The 18,489-nt window shown below is 38.7% G+C and overlaps 1 protein-coding gene across 3 annotated transcripts in view; it reads right to left on the bottom strand.

Moving 5' to 3' along the window:
- The window catches only part of ANKRD44 (ankyrin repeat domain 44), a 326,875-nt gene that overhangs the window by 112,963 nt on the left and 195,423 nt on the right, over positions 1-18,489 (bottom strand). For all 3 annotated transcript variants that reach the window (XM_060106327.1, XM_060106328.1, XM_060106326.1), the window contains exons 7-9: positions 16,981-17,123; positions 15,517-15,729; positions 7,585-7,663 (exon numbers count right to left, since the gene is read on the bottom strand). In XM_060106327.1, the coding sequence (XP_059962310.1) occupies positions 7,585-7,663; positions 15,517-15,729; positions 16,981-17,123 (435 nt within the window). The remainder of the gene's footprint in view (positions 1-7,584; positions 7,664-15,516; positions 15,730-16,980; positions 17,124-18,489) is intronic.

Raw genomic sequence — 18,489 nt, 5'->3', positions numbered from 1 at the left:
AATTCTTTATTCTGTGTGCTTATATTATCAATTTGCTACACAGGTTCATTTGATTTTGTTTTCAAAATGTTTACCAGCTTTGATTTAATTTTATTGTATTAATATGTAACACACGTTTCAAAAGTCAAAAATTTTACACTTTTAAAAAGTCCCACTCTCATTTCTATCCCTTTCACTTCACCCTCAACCACATCCTATAGTAATTAATCATTTTCTTTAGTTTTGGTTTACACTTTCTGTGTTTCTCTTTGCAAAAACAAGCACATAGAATCTTTTTTACCATGCTTTTTTTTTTTTTTTTTTTTTTCCCACTTAACAACATACCCTCAAATTCACTCCTAGAGATTCCTTCTTGGAAATCTTCCTCATTTTTGTACAGCTTAATTATTTTTCATTGCATGGATGTATTAGTTAAGTACACCAGTCCAGTATGGATGAGCATTTAGGTGGTAAAAATCATTTTGCTAATATCAGGAATGTTGTAGTGAATAACCTCATTTTGCAAGTGTTTTGTATTTGTTGGGTCTATCTTCAGAATAAATTCCTAGAAAGGGGATTTCTAGGTTAAAGAAATGAGTATGTGGTTTTGTTAGATTTTGCCATGTTTCCCTCTTTAGGTGCTGTGCAATTTTGCACTCACACAAGCAATGTATGAGAGTGCCTTTTCTCCCCAGCCTTGTCAAGCTTTTGAATATATACCATGTAATGAGTGAGAACTGGTATCTCACTGTAGTCTTTACATTTCTCTTGTTAAGGAAGTTGAGAATCTTTTAATATATTAAAGGGCCATTTGTTTACCTTTTTCTATGAACCATTTTTTCATGACTTCTGCCCATTTTTCTAAGTGTGTGTGTGTGTGTGTGTGTGTGTGTGTGTGTGTGAGAGAGAGAGAGATCTTTTATTCCTTAATTTTTAAAGGTTCTTAAAATATTTGGGAGAGTGCCCATTTATCAGTAATACATGTTGCAAATATTTTTGGCCTAGATTTTCATTTGTCTTTGGTGTTCTACCCTGAAAAAAAATTTTTTTTTCGTAATTTATGTCTTTTATTGTATTTAGATTTTGCATTGTAGTTAAAAAGGCTTTCCCCAGGGAGATCAGCTCGGTGCTTTGTGACCACCTAGACGGGTGGGATAAGGAGGGTGGGAGGGAGGGAGACGCAAGAAGGAAGAGATACGGGAACATATGTATATGTATAACTGATTCACTTTGTTATAAAGCAGAGACTAACACACAATTATAAAGCAATTATACTCCAATAAAGATGTAAAAAAAAAAAAGGCTTTCCCCACATCCTAGCAATAAGGAAACTGACATATGTGAAAATATTTGCTACATGCATTAGTGATAATTGGGTAAGCTTCCAAGTAGTTTAAGAGTCCTTGAAAATCATGAAATAAGGAGAAATCAAGGAGAGGGAGGAATGGGGAGTGACTGCTAACTGGGATAAAGATTTTGGAGGGGTGTGATGAAAATGTTCTGGAATTACATAATGGTGATGGTTGTAAAGCCTTGTGAAAATACTGAAATCCACTGAACTGTACACTTTAAAATGGTGACTTTTATAGTATATGAATTATACCCCAGTCAAAAAGGAAGAGCCTGAAGAAAGTAGGAAAAGGGGAGGGAGTAGAGGACAGGGAAGCACACCAAGGAGAAAAATCACATAGTGTGTACTCCTGCTTATGTAAGCCCACACGCACTTATGCTTTTAATAAAAGAAAGCACCTAGGATATTGGGGCACCGAATATAAATTATTCTAAGGTCTTATTTCCTGACTATCCTGTTCATAAACAAATCTCTGCATCATTATGGAAAGCAGTAAGTTACCGAATTGTCAGCTCATGCTCTTAGGTATCAGGTATTTTAGAATAGGTCAAATCTTAAGCTTTACTCTCATCATCAATTATACTGAACTAAAGTAAGCTGATATTTTAAAACTAAAATACATAATTTTAAGATTCTAATACTATAATGTTTAGTTTCTATATCTAAACTACACATACACATTTATATATTCCAGAATAAGAAATACAAAATCCTGAGAAATGCAAATATTATACAAATGGCTTAGATTAATCTAAAAAGATATTAAGCATTTACTTTAAATAATATTTATTACTGAGAAAGTAATTTTCTCACTGTAGAAAATTTAGAAGATGCAGTAAAATACAAAGAAGAAAACAGAAGCCATCTATAAATTCACTGATTATCCGAGATAATCAGTATTAATATTCTGGATATTTTCTTCCAGTTGTTTGTATGTGTGTGTGCATTTGTGTGTGAAGACATTTCCCATGGTTGAGATCACAGGGTAGAAAGAGTTTTGTATCCCGATCTCCCCCTTAATATTACATCACAAACACTTCTCATATCATTAATTAGTTTCATTAACACAACTGTAAATGACTACATGATATCAGTATTTAGAGAATTCGCTCAACAAGTCTCCAATTGCTAGGCATTTAGGCTATGCCTAAATTTTGCCATTAGGAAAAACACAGAAATGAACATAATTATACATAATCTTTATCCACATTTCAGATGATCTCCTTCAGCAATATTTTTACAAGTAGAACTACTAGATCACAAGTATGAATGTTTTTTTTTTTCTTTTTGCGGTATGCGGGCCTCTCACTGTTGTGGCCTCTCCCGTTGCGGAGCACAGGCTCCGGACGCGCAGGCCCAGCGGCCATGGCTCACGGGCCCAGCCGCTCCGCGGCATATGGGATCCTCCCAGATCGGGGCACGAACCCGCATCCCCTGCATCGGCAGGCGGACTCTCAACCACTGCGCCACCAGGGAGGCCCAGTATGAATGTTTTTAAGGCTCTTGATGGACAATGGCAAATTGCTTTTGCGAAAGGCTGTGCCCATTTGCACACCCAACAGAGGTATACTTGAGCACCAAAAGGAAGCCACTGAGAGTCTTTTCAGATCTGAGGAAAAAGCATTAACTTCCAGGCCAAGACACTATTTCTTATAATATGACCATTATAAAATCTTCACGATAATATCTGTATGGTCCTTCATTCTAATGAATCCTAACTATTACCACCAACTCCCTAAGATTTACTTCCAACAAACAATATATTTTCTAGCCAGGTGTACTGGCACAACAGAGTTAATGAACGAGAATCTCTCCTAAAAAGTGAAATAATTACAAATATGTGTGAGCTTTGTAGAAGGGGAAGATGTTAAGAAAAAAAAAAAACAACTCCAATTAGTACATATGTTTACACAGGATTTAAGATGCTTCACTCTGCAGCCAAGACTTTGGCATGTAGAGTTTAGCTGCTGCCAATAAATTTGCACATTTGGAGTTTGCAACTTAATAGCTGTTTACAAAAAGGTAATCCCTTTTTAACTTTGTGACAGAGAAATATAAATGGCAACTTGAATACAAACGCTGATCTTTCCTCATATCTTTGTGTCTGTGGCACAGTAGTGATTTTTAAAATCAGTTGTTCAAATAAATGGACTACGATCATTTCTGTAAAAGTAATAATTATGTATCTTTATATATACATTCTTAAATACATAGAAAAATCTGGAAGTTTCACCAAACTGTCAATAGAAGTTCTTGGGATGGGGTTAGGGAGACACATTGATGGGGGTCATGGCGGAATCTCTTTAATAAGTTAATTTTATTCTACAGTGAGCATGTACTAATTTTATAATCAAGAAAAATTAAAATAAAATTAGTTATTAAAAACTTCTAGGGACTCAAGAAATAGTTCACAGTAATCTAAATTTAGAAGTATCCAATTTAGATCATTTTTATGCCTTGGGGAAAGGCAGCCACCTGGTCTCCATGGATACCTCAGAGCAATCCAGGGTACATGTATCCATGTGAGAGCTGCCCACAGTGGTCAGCCTGAAAGGTCCACCCATGGAGCTGATCCAGGGAAATGTGGGAGACAGATCCCCAGACGTCAAAGAAGTCTTTGTCCTGGACAAACACTACATTGCTCATGTCCTTCCCAGCCAAGAGTAGGGGCTCCATGTTTACCAGCCTCAAATATGCCAAAAATTGGACAGGAAAAGAGAAGAGTGAAAAATACTGGAAAGGATGGAATAGAGGGTCTGAGCCGATAAAGTTTCTTGTTGTTACTGTCATTTCATAAGTCAATTTAAAACTGTAAAAATATGGATAATTATCTTTGTCATTTAAGATATACTTCTAGAAAACATCATAACTTAGTAGAAAAATAAAAGAGACTATTTGTTATTTGTTATTCAGAAATATGTTTCATATTAAAGTAGGACCTCTAGATGAATGAATTTCTATCTTATAGTCACTCCTGAAGCCTTTCCATTTTCATTTGCTTGGAATGCAAATTAAATATCTTTAAAAAAAATTTATTGGAGTATAGCTGATTTACTATATTGTGTTAGTTTCAGGTGTTTTAGATTCTTTTCTCATATAAGCCATTACAGAGTATTGAGTAGAGTTCCCTGTGCTATACAGCAGGTCCTTATTAGTTATCTTTTTTTTTTTTAGCAAATTAAATATCTTTACTATTCATTTGAAGGTTGCAAGTTAAATGTTGGTTATCGATCATTGATTATTAGTGAGGAAAATAAATATCCGTGAGTTTAGACATATGCAGAGCACGTCAGAAGGGATGATTTATCTAGGCATTCATCTGAAATTAGTTTTTCATTGCACAAACAAGAATAGTTATCTTATTAAGTTGCCTCAGAAAGTCTGTGAGCCCAAAGGTCAAAAACCTCACAATGAATCATCCTAACCTATCACTTCACTCTTCCTTTTCAAACTTTTATTTTTAAAGCTTCTGTGAAAAAAAGACATCATTTTGAACTTTTGTAACCTGCCGGACAGCATCTGAGGCAGCTGCCTGTGCAAAAGACCAGATCAAATGCCTTCTGATATCAGATTGTGTCTTCGTTTACTTCTTTCCCTCTCTGACTCTGACAACACAGCTTCAGACAACAAACAACGTGATTGAACCACAGAGGTAGTCTTTGCTTATTAACTTAAAAAAGAAGAGAGTCTTTTGGTTTTTTTCTTAAACGATCACCTTCTGGAAAAAAAAAAGTTATTATAAAGAATTAATAACTCTGACTAGAGATCAGTCAGAGAAGCAGAGAAATGCTGCACAAAGTCCAAACATCAGAGCCATTTAACAAAACAAATAAATAAACATCAAGAATGTTCCTCAGCAGGTCTTAAGAGCCAAGTGATGTCCCCATGGGGGCCGGGCATTCCAGGTCCTGTCGTGTGGTTACCCACTCTGGAGGAAAGACAGCAGGCCCTGGGGGTGTGAGCCTCTGGGCTTTTCCCAGAAAGAAACCAACAAACAGGAGGAAAGAAAAGAGCTTCCTATTCTTGTCCCTAAGGGCATTTTTTTTTTTTAAGTCGAATGGAAGAACTCGCAGTTCTCACATCTGCAATGAATGCAAAGAACTGTCGGCTGAGAGAAGAGAATGCCGAATCATCCTTTTACAGGGATAAATAACTCTCTGCCAAATGCAAGCGACTCTTAGAGTAAATAGAATTCAATTTTAAAAACATTTTAGGGCTTCCCTGGTGGCGCAGTGGTTGAGAGTCCGCCTGCCGATGCAGGAGACACGGGTTCGTGCCCCGGTCCGGGAGGGTCCCGCACGCCGCGGAGCGGCTGGGCCCGTGAGCCATGGCCGCTGAGCCCGCGCGTCCGGAGCCTGTGCTCCGCATCGGGAGAGGCCGCAGCGGTGAGAGGCCCGCGTACCACAAAACAAAACAAAACAAAACATTTTAACCTGTCATTGTTCATACAGAGAAGAGTGGTTGAGAGTTCAGTCTCCAGTGTTAGACTTCCTGGATTCTAATATCTGTTCCTCAACATACGTGCCATGTATCCCAGCAGAAGTGACAACCTCTCTGCCTCAGTTTCCCTATCTTTGAAATGGAGATAATAATAGCACCTCTTTCTCATGGGGTAGTTGGAAGGATTTATGTGGCGTGCTTAGCCGAGTGCCTGGCACAATGTGAAGAACACTCAACCAATGTTAGCTTTATCATTATATATAAGTTATGTATTATAGCCTCTATATCCTCAGCATTGTAGGACCCAGGATCCCACTCAACCCACAAGCAAGATGCCAGGCCAGCCAAGAATGAGATAGGCTCTGAGACAAGCTCCTTGATCACAGAGGACAAGACATAAGGTCTCTTTCAGGAGTCGTCCCAACTCAAAAGTCTAGCAAGAATATCCAGAGAGGGCATAGAAGTCTTCACGTCCACAGGGGTGGTTTTTAGAGAGGTCAAAGCAGCCAGCAGCTGCAGAGGCCCGCATACCGCAAAAAAAAAAAAAAAAAAAAAAAAAAATAAATACAGTGGGATGAGGAAAGCGTGCAGAGGAGAGATGCTAAGGTCCCTCCCCACCTCCCCTTTACTTCAAGCAAAACAAAACAATTAAAGTGGCCTTTCAATAAAGTAAATGACAAAGGCATATCACATATTTCAAACTAGAATTAATGGGTGTTGTGCAGTTCATTTTCATTTATCTGCATTTGCTCACTGGAAATCTGTTGGGATTTCTTTTCTTCTATAGTTTCACTGAAATGCTTATAAATTTCCTGTGCTTTGCTGCAGATATTTTGCTTCCTCAGCATAATTTCCCTGGCTGGTCTTCCATCCAAATGTCAAATGACATTTTAGTTTTATGACTTCAGTGCCTAAGACATAACTTAGTACCACTAACAATTCAAGTGTATGTCATCCAGTATTCTTACAGATGAGAACAAGATAGGTCTAAAAAAATTGACTAATGCCAGAATTTTGAGAACTAGAAATGTGGGTCAACTAAAGATAGTTTAGGAACTGCTGGATTTACCTGGAATGTCAGCATAAAATCTGAACTAAACCTGTTTTTTTAAAATTGTCTTTAAGATTTGCTAAAATAATAGAAGTTGTGTTGTCAAAGTCAATCCACTCACAGATTCTGGCCATGACCCTCTAATTGTAACGTGAACCATGCTGTGAAGTGACACTCTCTAGTACTTTGGTTGCAGAGACAACCCAATGGTTCAAACACACCTTTATTGTAAGCCTGGGAAATTACTAGATTATGTGATTTTCCAAGGTCTTTATCAAGCCTGTGATTTTATGATCCTTTATATCATGTACGTACCTGCTTTTCCTCTGAGTCACTCATTTTTCTTACCTTTGCCCAAGTAGCTTAACAAGTTTTAACTTATGGAACTATGGCGAATTCAAAAATTTTTAAATAATTCAGATTTGCTGCTAGAAAATGTCTGATACTTATTTTTATTAGTTTCAGAGTGAAAAATGCAGGATCTTGAGCCTATACAAGTAGATCATTTCCAGGTTCAAAACTCACATGTTCTTTGACTGGGAATTGACTGTGAAACTTAGTGGCTCTATGTCCTCACTCTTAAGCTGAATTGATGATGATGTGTCTAAGAGCTTTTAGCTAAGTTCATCAAAGGACAGTAGAAATCCAAGCTTAATAAACTCTAAAACAGAGCATCATATTTCACGTTCAAATGATGGACAACCAAACTCAGTCACACCAGGAAACTGTTCCAGTAATGACACTGCAGAAGAATCTCACATACCATTCTGAATGAGGGTTTGTGACCGTGTGAACCTTCCGTGGACAGCTGTCATGTGCAGAGGACTTTTACCATCTTTACTCTAAAAAATGAGAGAGAGAGAAACAATGGGCCAGTGACATCAATCTGAAACATTCCTATGGACATTGCTAGCAATGCTCAATAAAGTGTATGTGATATCGCAAGTTATTGCCTAACTTCACACTTTTTTATTGAAGTATTTACACATGATATCACAAGTTATTGCCTAACTTCACATTTTTTTATTGAAGTATTTACAATGTTGTGTTAGTTTTAGGTGTTCAGCAAAGTGATTCAATTATACATATATATATATTCTTTTTCAGATTCATTCCCATTATACGTTATTGCAAGATACTGAATATAGTTCCCTGTGCTATACAGTAGGTCCTGTTATTTATCTATAACATCACATTTTAAAGAAGCTTCGAGACGTGGAAATTATTCTAGAGAAGAAATGCAAAATTTTTAGTTACATGGACAATTTTTAAACTACCCTGGTTTAAACTGAGGAAATCATCCAAAACATTTTTTCATCTCCTGTGATCTACTGGTGAAGGTTTCCTTCAAGGAGTTTTATTTTTCAACTTTAAAAAAAAATTGAAGTATAGTTAATTTACAATGTTGTGTTAGTTTCTAGTATATAGCAAAGTGACTCAGTTATACATATATAGTATATATTATTTTTTGTATTCTTTTCCATTATACAGTATAATGGATAGTATATGTATAGTTTATTACAGTGTTTTTTTTCACCTTTTGTCTATAGTACATGAAAAAAAGACAAATAATGTATTAACTTGTTTGGCCCTGTTTGACCTGAAGATGACTAAACTGCTATAAATCACTGCAACTCTCAAAATTGACCTGAAATCCTCCACCATTCTCTACATTCTAATTCCACAGAGAAACACCACTTTCGATTTTTCCAAAAGAGAAACATTTGCATCACTTGACTCGTTAGAAATCATAGGATTAAGATATGCAAATTGCCATGTTAATGATTATCTGGGAATATGCGCTGAATTTATAAATCTCTTTATTATTCAAGACATAAATGATGGCATTCTCTCACAGATTAAGCCAAAAGATGAAAAATGTACAGAATCCATACATTAGTCATCATTACACCAAACACCAAAGTCCTACACATTTGATTAAGAAATAATCATTTACAGAATTTCTTCTAAAAATAGTGATACCCAAATGAAAATATTACTGTTATTTTAGACCCAAAGTATCCCCAACTGAGAGAATATATTATGTATTCTTTCATTCAGATATTATTTTAAAAAGAAAAGAAAGATCCAAAGTATCCCCAACTGAGAGAATATATTATATACTCTTTCATTCAGATATTATTTTAAAAAGAAAAGAAAAGAAAGAAATGTATGTAACTATTCTTTTTCTAAGTCTCAGAAGAAACGTTTTCCTAAGCCTGAGGTTAAAATATGAGATTTCAAAAACACAAGTTCATTTTTGTGATGAAATTCAAATACGTGTGCTTTAAAATGATTCTTTTAAAAACTCTACAATGGAAAACAAATAATCACTTAAATATTTCTCAGAGTGAACCACAGACTACCTGCATCTGAATCACCCAGGATTCTTGTTAGAGATGTGAATTCTGTGCCCTAACCCAGACCTAAACTGAATCAGAATTGATTTCATTTCTAACTTTCACAGCACATTAAAGTTTAGGAGCCACTGGAATAGCTTATAAAACCACAAGGTTTAACAGAAGAATATTTATTATATCCTATAAGTCTATTCCTTAGACTTAAGAAAGGAACTATGCACAATCTGTGTCAAGGGAAGAGTTAGTCAGAGTGGTAACTGCATGTTGACTGAATAATCATTATAGTGAAAGGTTCTCAGGTTGATGGGGAAAAAATTAGAAAAAACAGGATTTTTTCTCCATCTTAATCTTGTATGATTATAACCTGAATTAGAAAAGATTGAGAAAGGAAAGGAAGATGGAAGTAAGCTTGAAGCTTTACTGAAATTATATCTTTAGGGAAAAGGAGCATTAGTCAAGAAAATGAGGATATGATGCCATCACCAATCATAAGACATATGATGGAGAAGAGCTCCTAAAAGCTTTCTGATCCCAGAGCCTGGGTCTTAGCTGGGATAAATTCATACACTTCAAAAGACTAAAAAGTCTGGGAACCATTTAGGAATAAGGAGTTAAGACATACTCCCTCCAACAAAAAAGTGATGACAGCCCAAGGCTCTTAAGGAGAGAGAAAACAGAAATTGCAGAGCTGACATTCATTTGTCCCTAGATGGTGCTATTTCTTTAAATTTTGCTCCAGTATTTTCTCTTAAATTTAAGATGAAAACATAACTTATTAGCATTTAGTTAAATATATATAAAGCTGTAAATATTTCAGTGTTTAGATAATATCTTTATAAATATTTAACCAAGCACTTTTCCATGCCTAGAAAAGAGCTTAAAGGCTAGGAGTAACCACCAACCTGGTGGTCACTAACTAAATTGCAGCCAGAGAGTCAAAGCAGACGTCACCAGTTTCTACAGTATATAGTTTACAAAGCTGGTCCCATTTCAAGGACAGCAAACACCATACCCTTTTCCTCCCTTGGAGTGCTTGTGCTTTTGGTAAAGGGACAAACAGACATGACCAAAGTTAGGTTAAATGAAAAGGATGGCAATATGGTCAATGGTGATGCTTGCTTCAGATCTACCCTTGCAGATCTTTGCCTGAGTTCACATACCACTGAAGACACACCTTAGCTGACTTTTTTTTTCTCACTGGGATATGGGTGGCAGGAGGTCGGGAATTGGGGACAGGAAGCATTAAAGGTATCATAGCAGTCATTTTTGGGCAGCTTTGTTTATATGGTATAGGTGTAAAGGGAACTCATTTCAAAAAGCCATTGCAAACCAATGAAGGTCAAAAGACTAGTACTTTTTATTTAGCCTTTACAAGTTAGAACTCAGAATATTCAGGTTGAGACTGAGGATCCTACTGAGTTTCATTATCTGCCTGAGAAATTTTTCACATGGGGGCGGGGTCGGGTGGCGGGGAACTTGCCATTGCTGCTGCTGGCCCTAGAACTTCAGATACCAAACATTCCCTGAATGCTCAAAGGAGAAGAAATGATCAGTTCTCCCACTTATTCAAAGCTTTGCTTTTAGAAAAACTTCCTCCTTTCTAGCCTCCTTCCAATTTCTAGGTGCATTCTCCCAGAGCAGATTTAGGGCTTGGAAATTTTTGTTACCTTGAGAACTTGCTTAATAGCTCTCCTATTGACTTATGGTTCAGCAATAAGTCATGAAAGAAAACCAATGAGGACTAAGAATATTTTATGACAAATATTAGTATTCTTTCAGGGCAGAAATCACCATCATCCAAGGAAGATTAATCCTTGAATTAATGAAGCGTTTCCATTCTCAGAAATCCATTCATTCTTTTCTTCCACTTCTAATGCCTTCTTTCCTCCTCCTCCCATAAACCTTCTCTAAACTTAAATACATAGTTACTCACCAGGAAGCTGAAGGCACTGTGTTCTCTGTGGTACAGCGCCCCCTGGCGCCACAAAGCTCAGTGGCCCTGGTGGAGGGCAATAAAGTCTCTATAAAATAAATATAGCGAGAAACCCCAAAGGGCTTCCTAATTCAATGGAAGAGCAATCTAATACCGTGGCGTGCAAAAAGCCATATACAGTCTAATTTTTTTAATGCTTCTAAAGGCTGGAGATGGTACGTGGTTGCCTCAGACATTCACCCCCCTCCTTTCCTCACTTCCTCTCTTAAGACCCAAGGGCCACGTCACTATTACTGCTTACTGTTGCCTATTACAGTTTCACCTTCAACCTCTGCAATGCAATTACAGAATATAACTTGGTCCTGGTACATACAAAGAAAGGAGCTGGTCCACTTCAGTAAATGTGTGATGGGCTTCAGTTCCAGTCTCTTAGGGTTAAGTGATCTAAGGGCCCGTGCACAGAAAAGAATTGAGACCATAGGCAGGCGGAATGTTAGGCAGGCAATGGTAATTTCTGAATCTATCTTTCTAAGTCATATCCAGCATGGCCACGTGTTTACTGTCTTCTTTAATGCTTAGTTTGAGTGCTTCCAAAAAGAGCCTTGAGATGCTACAAAAATTACAATGTGGTCTCTAAGGGAGAAGGGAAATTATTTCATATTTCCTCATGCTCTTCCTATTTGCAAAAAAAAAGTAAACTTTCAACAGATTATTGTATTAAGTATTGTGTCTCTATTATTTTATAATAATTAAACTTTGTGATATCACAATATTCAAAATCAAGGACAGGGCCATGGTCCATCTAAGCAAAATGAGGGACTGTAAAATGCATGCAGGACACATAGCCTTCCCCCCATCTCCATCATCTTGTAATTTCTCATGAAGACATCACTTTTTGTGTTTTGTGAGGACAGAGGAAAACAAAGTGAACATGTGAGTAGGTATTGGCTACATTTCAATCTGCTGTTTTCTTCTAACTTTGGAAAATCTAAACAAATACAAATTGTCTTGCAATCTACAGACACTTTCAAAATCCAAGGGCAATGTGGTGCAGAGAGATAACAACCTCCAGTCAGACTGAATGGCTCCACGGAAATGTTAGATGATCCATGCATCCAGAGTTAACTAATAAAGATTCAAGAGAATTAGGATGTAGACGGAGTAGATGGGGAGACTGAGGGAGAAGGCTAGATTTGATTCAAAATCCCATTTACATGGATTAGATAATACATAAACCCAAGTCTCAGACTTTTTTTTAATGGTGCTTCTTATACTCTATTGATGATTAGCAGTCTACAGGAAAAAATTAACTATCAAAATTAAGTAGCTATGCTTTCCATGTCCATTTTGTGGGGGAGAAGAGAAGGCTGCTATAAACCAAGGCACCATACCTAGTTGAAGCCTCTTATCCAGTCTGAACTGGCTGCTAGTCAGTTACCTGGGAGAAGTAGGTAGGTATGCCAGAAAGTGGCCTTCTAACCTCAGTATCAGGCACACTGAAAGCATCAGTTGGCATGTTTTAAAGAGGAAATGGAGAGCCTCAGATAACCCCATGAATTAATTAAGGTTGGTAAAGAGATACTTTATCTAACTTCAATAATGTTCCTTCCTTTGGAGGATCCACAGGATGTCCCTCAGACATCAGGATGGCAAGAAAAGTGTCACAAGTCTTGGGGACATTGACAGTTGAGCCACCTGTTTGTCTCCTGTCCTCCACCACCCTCCTCTTAGACTTTAACCCCACATGTTGGCTCTTTCCCCACCTTGGTTTCTTTGTTGCTCCTAAAGACCTTCATCCTACCTCCACGTAGTCACCTTGGATGGGGTCCCCTTACAAGATCTAGAACTATGAAATTCTCTTCAGCTAGTTTACTTTTTCATTTCTGCCTGTTTTCTACCTCCAGGAAGACACTCCATCCCCTTGGTTTCCTTCCTATCTTCCCTTTCTTTTTTTTTTTTTTTTTTCAGTACACTGGCCTCTCACTGTTGTGGCCTCTCCCGCTGCAGAGCACAGGCTCCGGAAGCGCAGGCTCAGTGGCCATGGCTCACGGGCCCAGCCGCTCCGCGGCATGTGGGATCTTCCCGGACCGGGGCACGCACTCGTGTCCCCTGCATCGGCAGGTGGACTCCCAACCACTGCACCACCAGGGAAGCCCAGATTTCAACTCTTATACTCATCTTTATCTCCTCCATCTCTTGTCCAATGAAATCCCAGCGATTTCCTTTCTGCAAAGCCTCTACCTCCGTTGGCTGTCCCCATCCCCCTGTCCTCATTACCTCTTATCCAGACCCATTTCATTGACTTCCAGTTACCTTCTACTTGTCCCCTCCCTTGGTCCACTATATCTGAAATTTTTTTTTATAAAAATGAAAATAGCTTTTTTTTTCTTTTCGATATAAAAATAACACATGCTTATGGCATCACAATAAGAAGATTAAAACAAATATATTGAAAAGCAACTAAAAACCCAAATCATAATTTTCCCTCGCTGGAGTGATAACTGTTGCTAGGATACTGATGTAGATTCCAGATATTTTTCTCTTTCTATGCACATACATAGACACATACTTTTTGAAATTATAAAACTGGATCATATTTACTTATTGAATTTTAATTTTTCATTGATTACACGGGGCATTGCTAGTCTTTTTGACACTTGCCAATTTTAAAGGCAAATATTAATGTATTAGTATTATAAAAGTATTAGTTTGCATTTCTCTAATGACTAGTAACACTGAATATCTTTTCATAAGTTTAATGGATATTGTATTCTCTCTCTTGTGATCTGCATTTGCCCATATTTTCTAGTAACTATCAGAATTTTTCTTATTGATTTTTATGAGCTCTTACATATTAAATATGTTAACTCCTTGCTTATATGTATATTGCAGAAAAATTTCCAAGTTGCTCCCCTTTCAATTTTATGTTAAGGTTTTTGTTTTTGTCTTTTTTGTTGTTTTGTTTTGTTATATAAAAGTTTAAAATTTTTATGTAGTCATATATACATTTTTTTCTTTATGTTTTCTGTCTCTGGTTTTCTGTGGTCAGATTACTGTTTCTAATGCTCAGTTCTGATCATGTGGCCTCTATAATGATTAGCGGACCCACACCCTATAGAGGCCCCAACTCCTTGGCCAGTAGATAAGTGCCCATTCTTGGTCAGGTCACATTTCAGCTTGTTCCTGGCTGCTTTCTTTCATATGATTTGTACTCCATTCAATCACAATAAATCACTATTCTGAGAATTTGTCCCATATTTCCCCACTATTATAAATTAAATGAAAAAATATGAGGACTTTAATAGTGAATAGAGAAGATCATTAAAATAGACTGATCCAATATTCTTGAAATTAAATCTTGGAAATAACAATTTTTCAAAAGCAGAGACAGAATACACTGGGACCTTGCTTTACAATTCCTGTGTGCTTGGGAGAAGTGAAGCTGAGGATGCAAACAAGGTCACTTGGTATAAATCAGGATATTCTGCTACAATCTAAATGCATCCAAGTGATGTAACCTGGATCATGAAGGCTACCTGCAAAAGTTCCTCTTGGTTATCTGTTACAGTGAGCAGACTGGTTACCTAAAGTTTACCTATCAATACCTCTCAACTCCTTTGCTTGCCATTCTATGTATCTGGAATGCCCTCTCTAAAATTCTCTCTATCCCTCCTCATCTCAACTGATACCAATCTTCAGCTCAAAAGCAATCTCTAGTTTTGATGCCCAAGCAAAAAGCAAGTCAATACTTACTTCTTATAGTTTGCAGCACTTTATTAATTTCTCATGCCACTCATGACATTCTCTCTTGCCCCATGATTATCTGAGTACATTATCTCCTTGCCATATCGTAAATTCCTTGAGGGCACCTTGGAGTATACATCCAGTACCAAACAGAGGGCACTAGGTAGTCCTCAGTAAGTTTGCTGAGTAAAGGAATTACCATTAAAACCAGATTAATATCATATAATTGAAGCCACTATCTGGGGTTTACTCCAGGAAGCCATTTGAGAAACTCCTTGGAGGGCCTTGCGGGTTGGAAACAGACCTGAGATCATTAGGTTAGGCTTCCTTTTCATGCTCAGCATCTCTGCCCTATCAGCTCAACATTCACCTCAGTATTAGAATCTCGGCCAAGTCCACATCCCTGAGACCCAGTATTTGCTCCCGTATATTCACTAAGCTACCAAGGGCACGTGGCTAGAACCTCAGTGTCATCCACTGGTACCACCACTGCTGCAGAAGTTTCCACATCATGACAATATAGGATCAGTCCACAAGAATCAGGATGCTTAGAGTTACAATTCACTAATTGTAATTTACAGCAGGTGAGTTTGCTCAAACAGAGGCTCAACACAAAGGTACTTCACACTGAGAGAGGGAGACTGAGAGAGAGTCATACCTGAATGTTAACATCTGCCCCGTTGTTTACTAGTAGTTCAAGACACAAAGCACCGTGTGTGGAGGCAGCAGCGAAATGCAACGGGGTGAACCCACTGGTATTGGGCTGGTTCACGTTAGCACCGTAGTCGGTCAGCTCGTTGACTACAGCATCCTGCCCGTTGTAGCAGGCCAGGTGGAGGGCCGTGTTTCCATACACGTTGATTTCATCAATCTGCAAATGAGTCCAACATGGGCGATTAAAAGCACTGAAGCCAATTTACTCCATTTCCCACCAAAAGCCTACTGGCTGTGCTGGAGAAAGGAAACACCCATCTGTCCGTGTGATCATTCAGAGCTTACTCTTGCCCCAGCGTGGTCATCCTGGGAAGGCTTCTCACGCGGAGGTAAAGATCAGCAAAACGTGAAAGTGATAAAAAGTGAGCTGGGAGGAAGAGTGAGAGGTTTCCATTCGTGGGAAGATATCTTTCAGCTAGGGAAGGGATAAAAAGGGAAAGGCAAAGCTGTCTCAAAATGCCAGAGGAGGGGCTTCCCTGGTGGCGCAGTGGTTGAGAGTCCACCTGCCGATGCAGGGGGCACGGGTTCGTGCCCCGGTCCGGGAGGATCCCACATGCCGCGGAGCGGCTGGGCCCGTGAGCCATGGCTGCTGGGCCTGCGCGTCCGGAGCCTGTGCTCCGCAATGGGAGAGGCCGCAGCAGTGAGAGGCCCGCATACTGCAAAAACAAAAAACAAAACCGCCAGAGGAGAACTGAATCGGGGGAGCAAGAAAAGAGCCCGAATCTCAACAGTGAACAGAAGAGGAAAGGGTGGGAGGTGCTCAGGGAGCTGCTGTGGGGCCTGAACTCAGAACTCGCTCTGCTGACACCTCAAGAGGCCACATTCTGGTGGCTGGGCTGTGGAGCTGCCCTGGTTATTTAGCCCCCAGCTCCCTCTTGCTCTCCCAGACCTGCCCTGACTGCTGTTATCACCATCTCACTATTGCAGCTTGGTTTTCCTTTCCTCCGGGACAGCCTCACTACTGCTCCTGCCCTGCTACCTAAGGAGAATGGGGTGAGGTCTACTTCTCCAGCTCAGCATGTTTGTCCTGCTATTCATTCATTCATTTCTGCTTGGAAGCCACGATTTAGAAGGCAAGGTTCTAAAGGTGGGATGATGAAACCTCGCCAGTCTTAAAAATGACTGGTGGATATGTATCATAGATGTTAAAATATTTCTCTATGTTGATATAGAAAGTCTGTTTCTGGCTTTCTATGACTTAGCATATGCCCCATTGCCCTTCATCAGTTGCCCATGTAAACTCAAAAAAGACAGGATGGTAAGAAATGAGAGTTTTTCCCCTCTTGAATTAAAATGTAAACAGGATTTAATTTCAGAACAACAGAAAACCCACAAAGACAGGATTTAATTTCAGAACAACAGAAAACCCACAAATGCACCATGGGGTGATGCCTGAATCATAGCTCACCTCCACCCCCAGATTCAGGAGATGCTTGACAACGCTGATCTGCCCATTGGAGGCTGCTGCATGCAGGGGCGTGTAGCCCTTCTTATCCTTACACGTCACTTCCGCGCCGTGGTTAACGAGCAACGCCACAACGTCCAGGTGGCCTGTAGAAACAAAGCAGCAGAAAACGTCTTTAACCTTTATAGGACAATTTGACAATTCATTCCACCTGAATTATCACCATCAGCTTTTATTGCCGTCAGCATTTTGCTAAGCTGTTTATAAAAAGCTGCTTCGTGGCAAATATCCAACAAATAGTTAAGGAGTACGTACTATGTGTCAGGCATCATGTAAGTGCTGTGGGAAGAAAGAAGATGATTCACATGTGAGCCTTCTCTTTAAGGAGATCGATGCCTGTTTGCAAATAAATAATGAGGAGGTCCTGCCAATATGTTAGAACCAGAGACTAAAAAAAAACATGTCAAATGAAAGCAATGCTTTTGAAACCAATTGCCATTCTTCACTGAAAAGTCTAACAATGACCATTTGGTTTGGAAAAACTAATGAAAGAAAAAAAGATCAATTAATCAGAACAACTCCAGATTACTGTTGAATCATATGCAACTGCTGCTGTTTGACCCTTTTTTGGGCCCACAAAAATGGCAACTTCATATGGTTCAACTTCAAATTCTCATGAATTGCTGGCTAAACTGAAAACCCTTCTAGTTTCAACTCCTGTTGGCGTATTTTTCTAGAATGTCTTCCTTTGTTCTCTATCTTGCTACATATACAACGATAAATGTACTTGATCTTTATTTCCTGACTAAAGATTGTTTGATGCTTCAAGATCATTGCTCTAAACATTGCTGATAACTGAAGGGTAGAAGATGAGTACTGGCTCCAGGGCCTAAAGTGTGTGTGTGTGTGTGTGTGTGTGTACAAGAGAGACAGAGTTTTGTCTTGGCTAGTTTTATGAAGACTTATATACAGAAAAAAACTATTTTGAATTACTGGTGGTGCTATCTTAAGCTCTTTGCCCTGGTTTTGTCCCTTACTCCCTAAAGATAGTCATCTGTATGTTTTCCTATTTGTATCCCGATGACACACAAAAATGTAACTTTACTGCTTTAAAGCAATTCTACACATATGTTTTAGCCGTGTATCAGCAAAGAACAAACGTGAAACTCCAGGTTCTTTGAGTCCCACGTCACACTAGCTTAGTGTGTGCTCTGCCTAAACATCATCTGGCAAAAGCTCACTGGCTCCAGTCCGGCAGGGACCATGCAGACATCCAACCTGCTTCAAACAACTCGAAAGTCCATGTCACCTTGTAAAAAAGGATAATGCGTGCAAAATCTTAAGATTCTGGTTTTGGGGTGGGGGGGTTGTCCACAGAACTGGACATTGAATCACTATGCTGTACTACCTCTTTAGCCAGATTTCAATTCTTTTTTTTTTTTTTTGCACCACCAGGGAAGCCCAAGATTCTGTTTTTTTAAGTCCAAGAATTCACTCAGGCCTATCTGTAGC

This window comes from Mesoplodon densirostris, chromosome 8 (assembly GCF_025265405.1).
Source record: "Mesoplodon densirostris isolate mMesDen1 chromosome 8, mMesDen1 primary haplotype, whole genome shotgun sequence".
Lineage (NCBI taxonomy): Eukaryota > Metazoa > Chordata > Mammalia > Artiodactyla > Ziphiidae > Mesoplodon > Mesoplodon densirostris.
The sequence above is the reverse complement of the archived record's forward strand: the minus strand, read 5'-3'. Positions and strand labels throughout refer to the sequence as shown.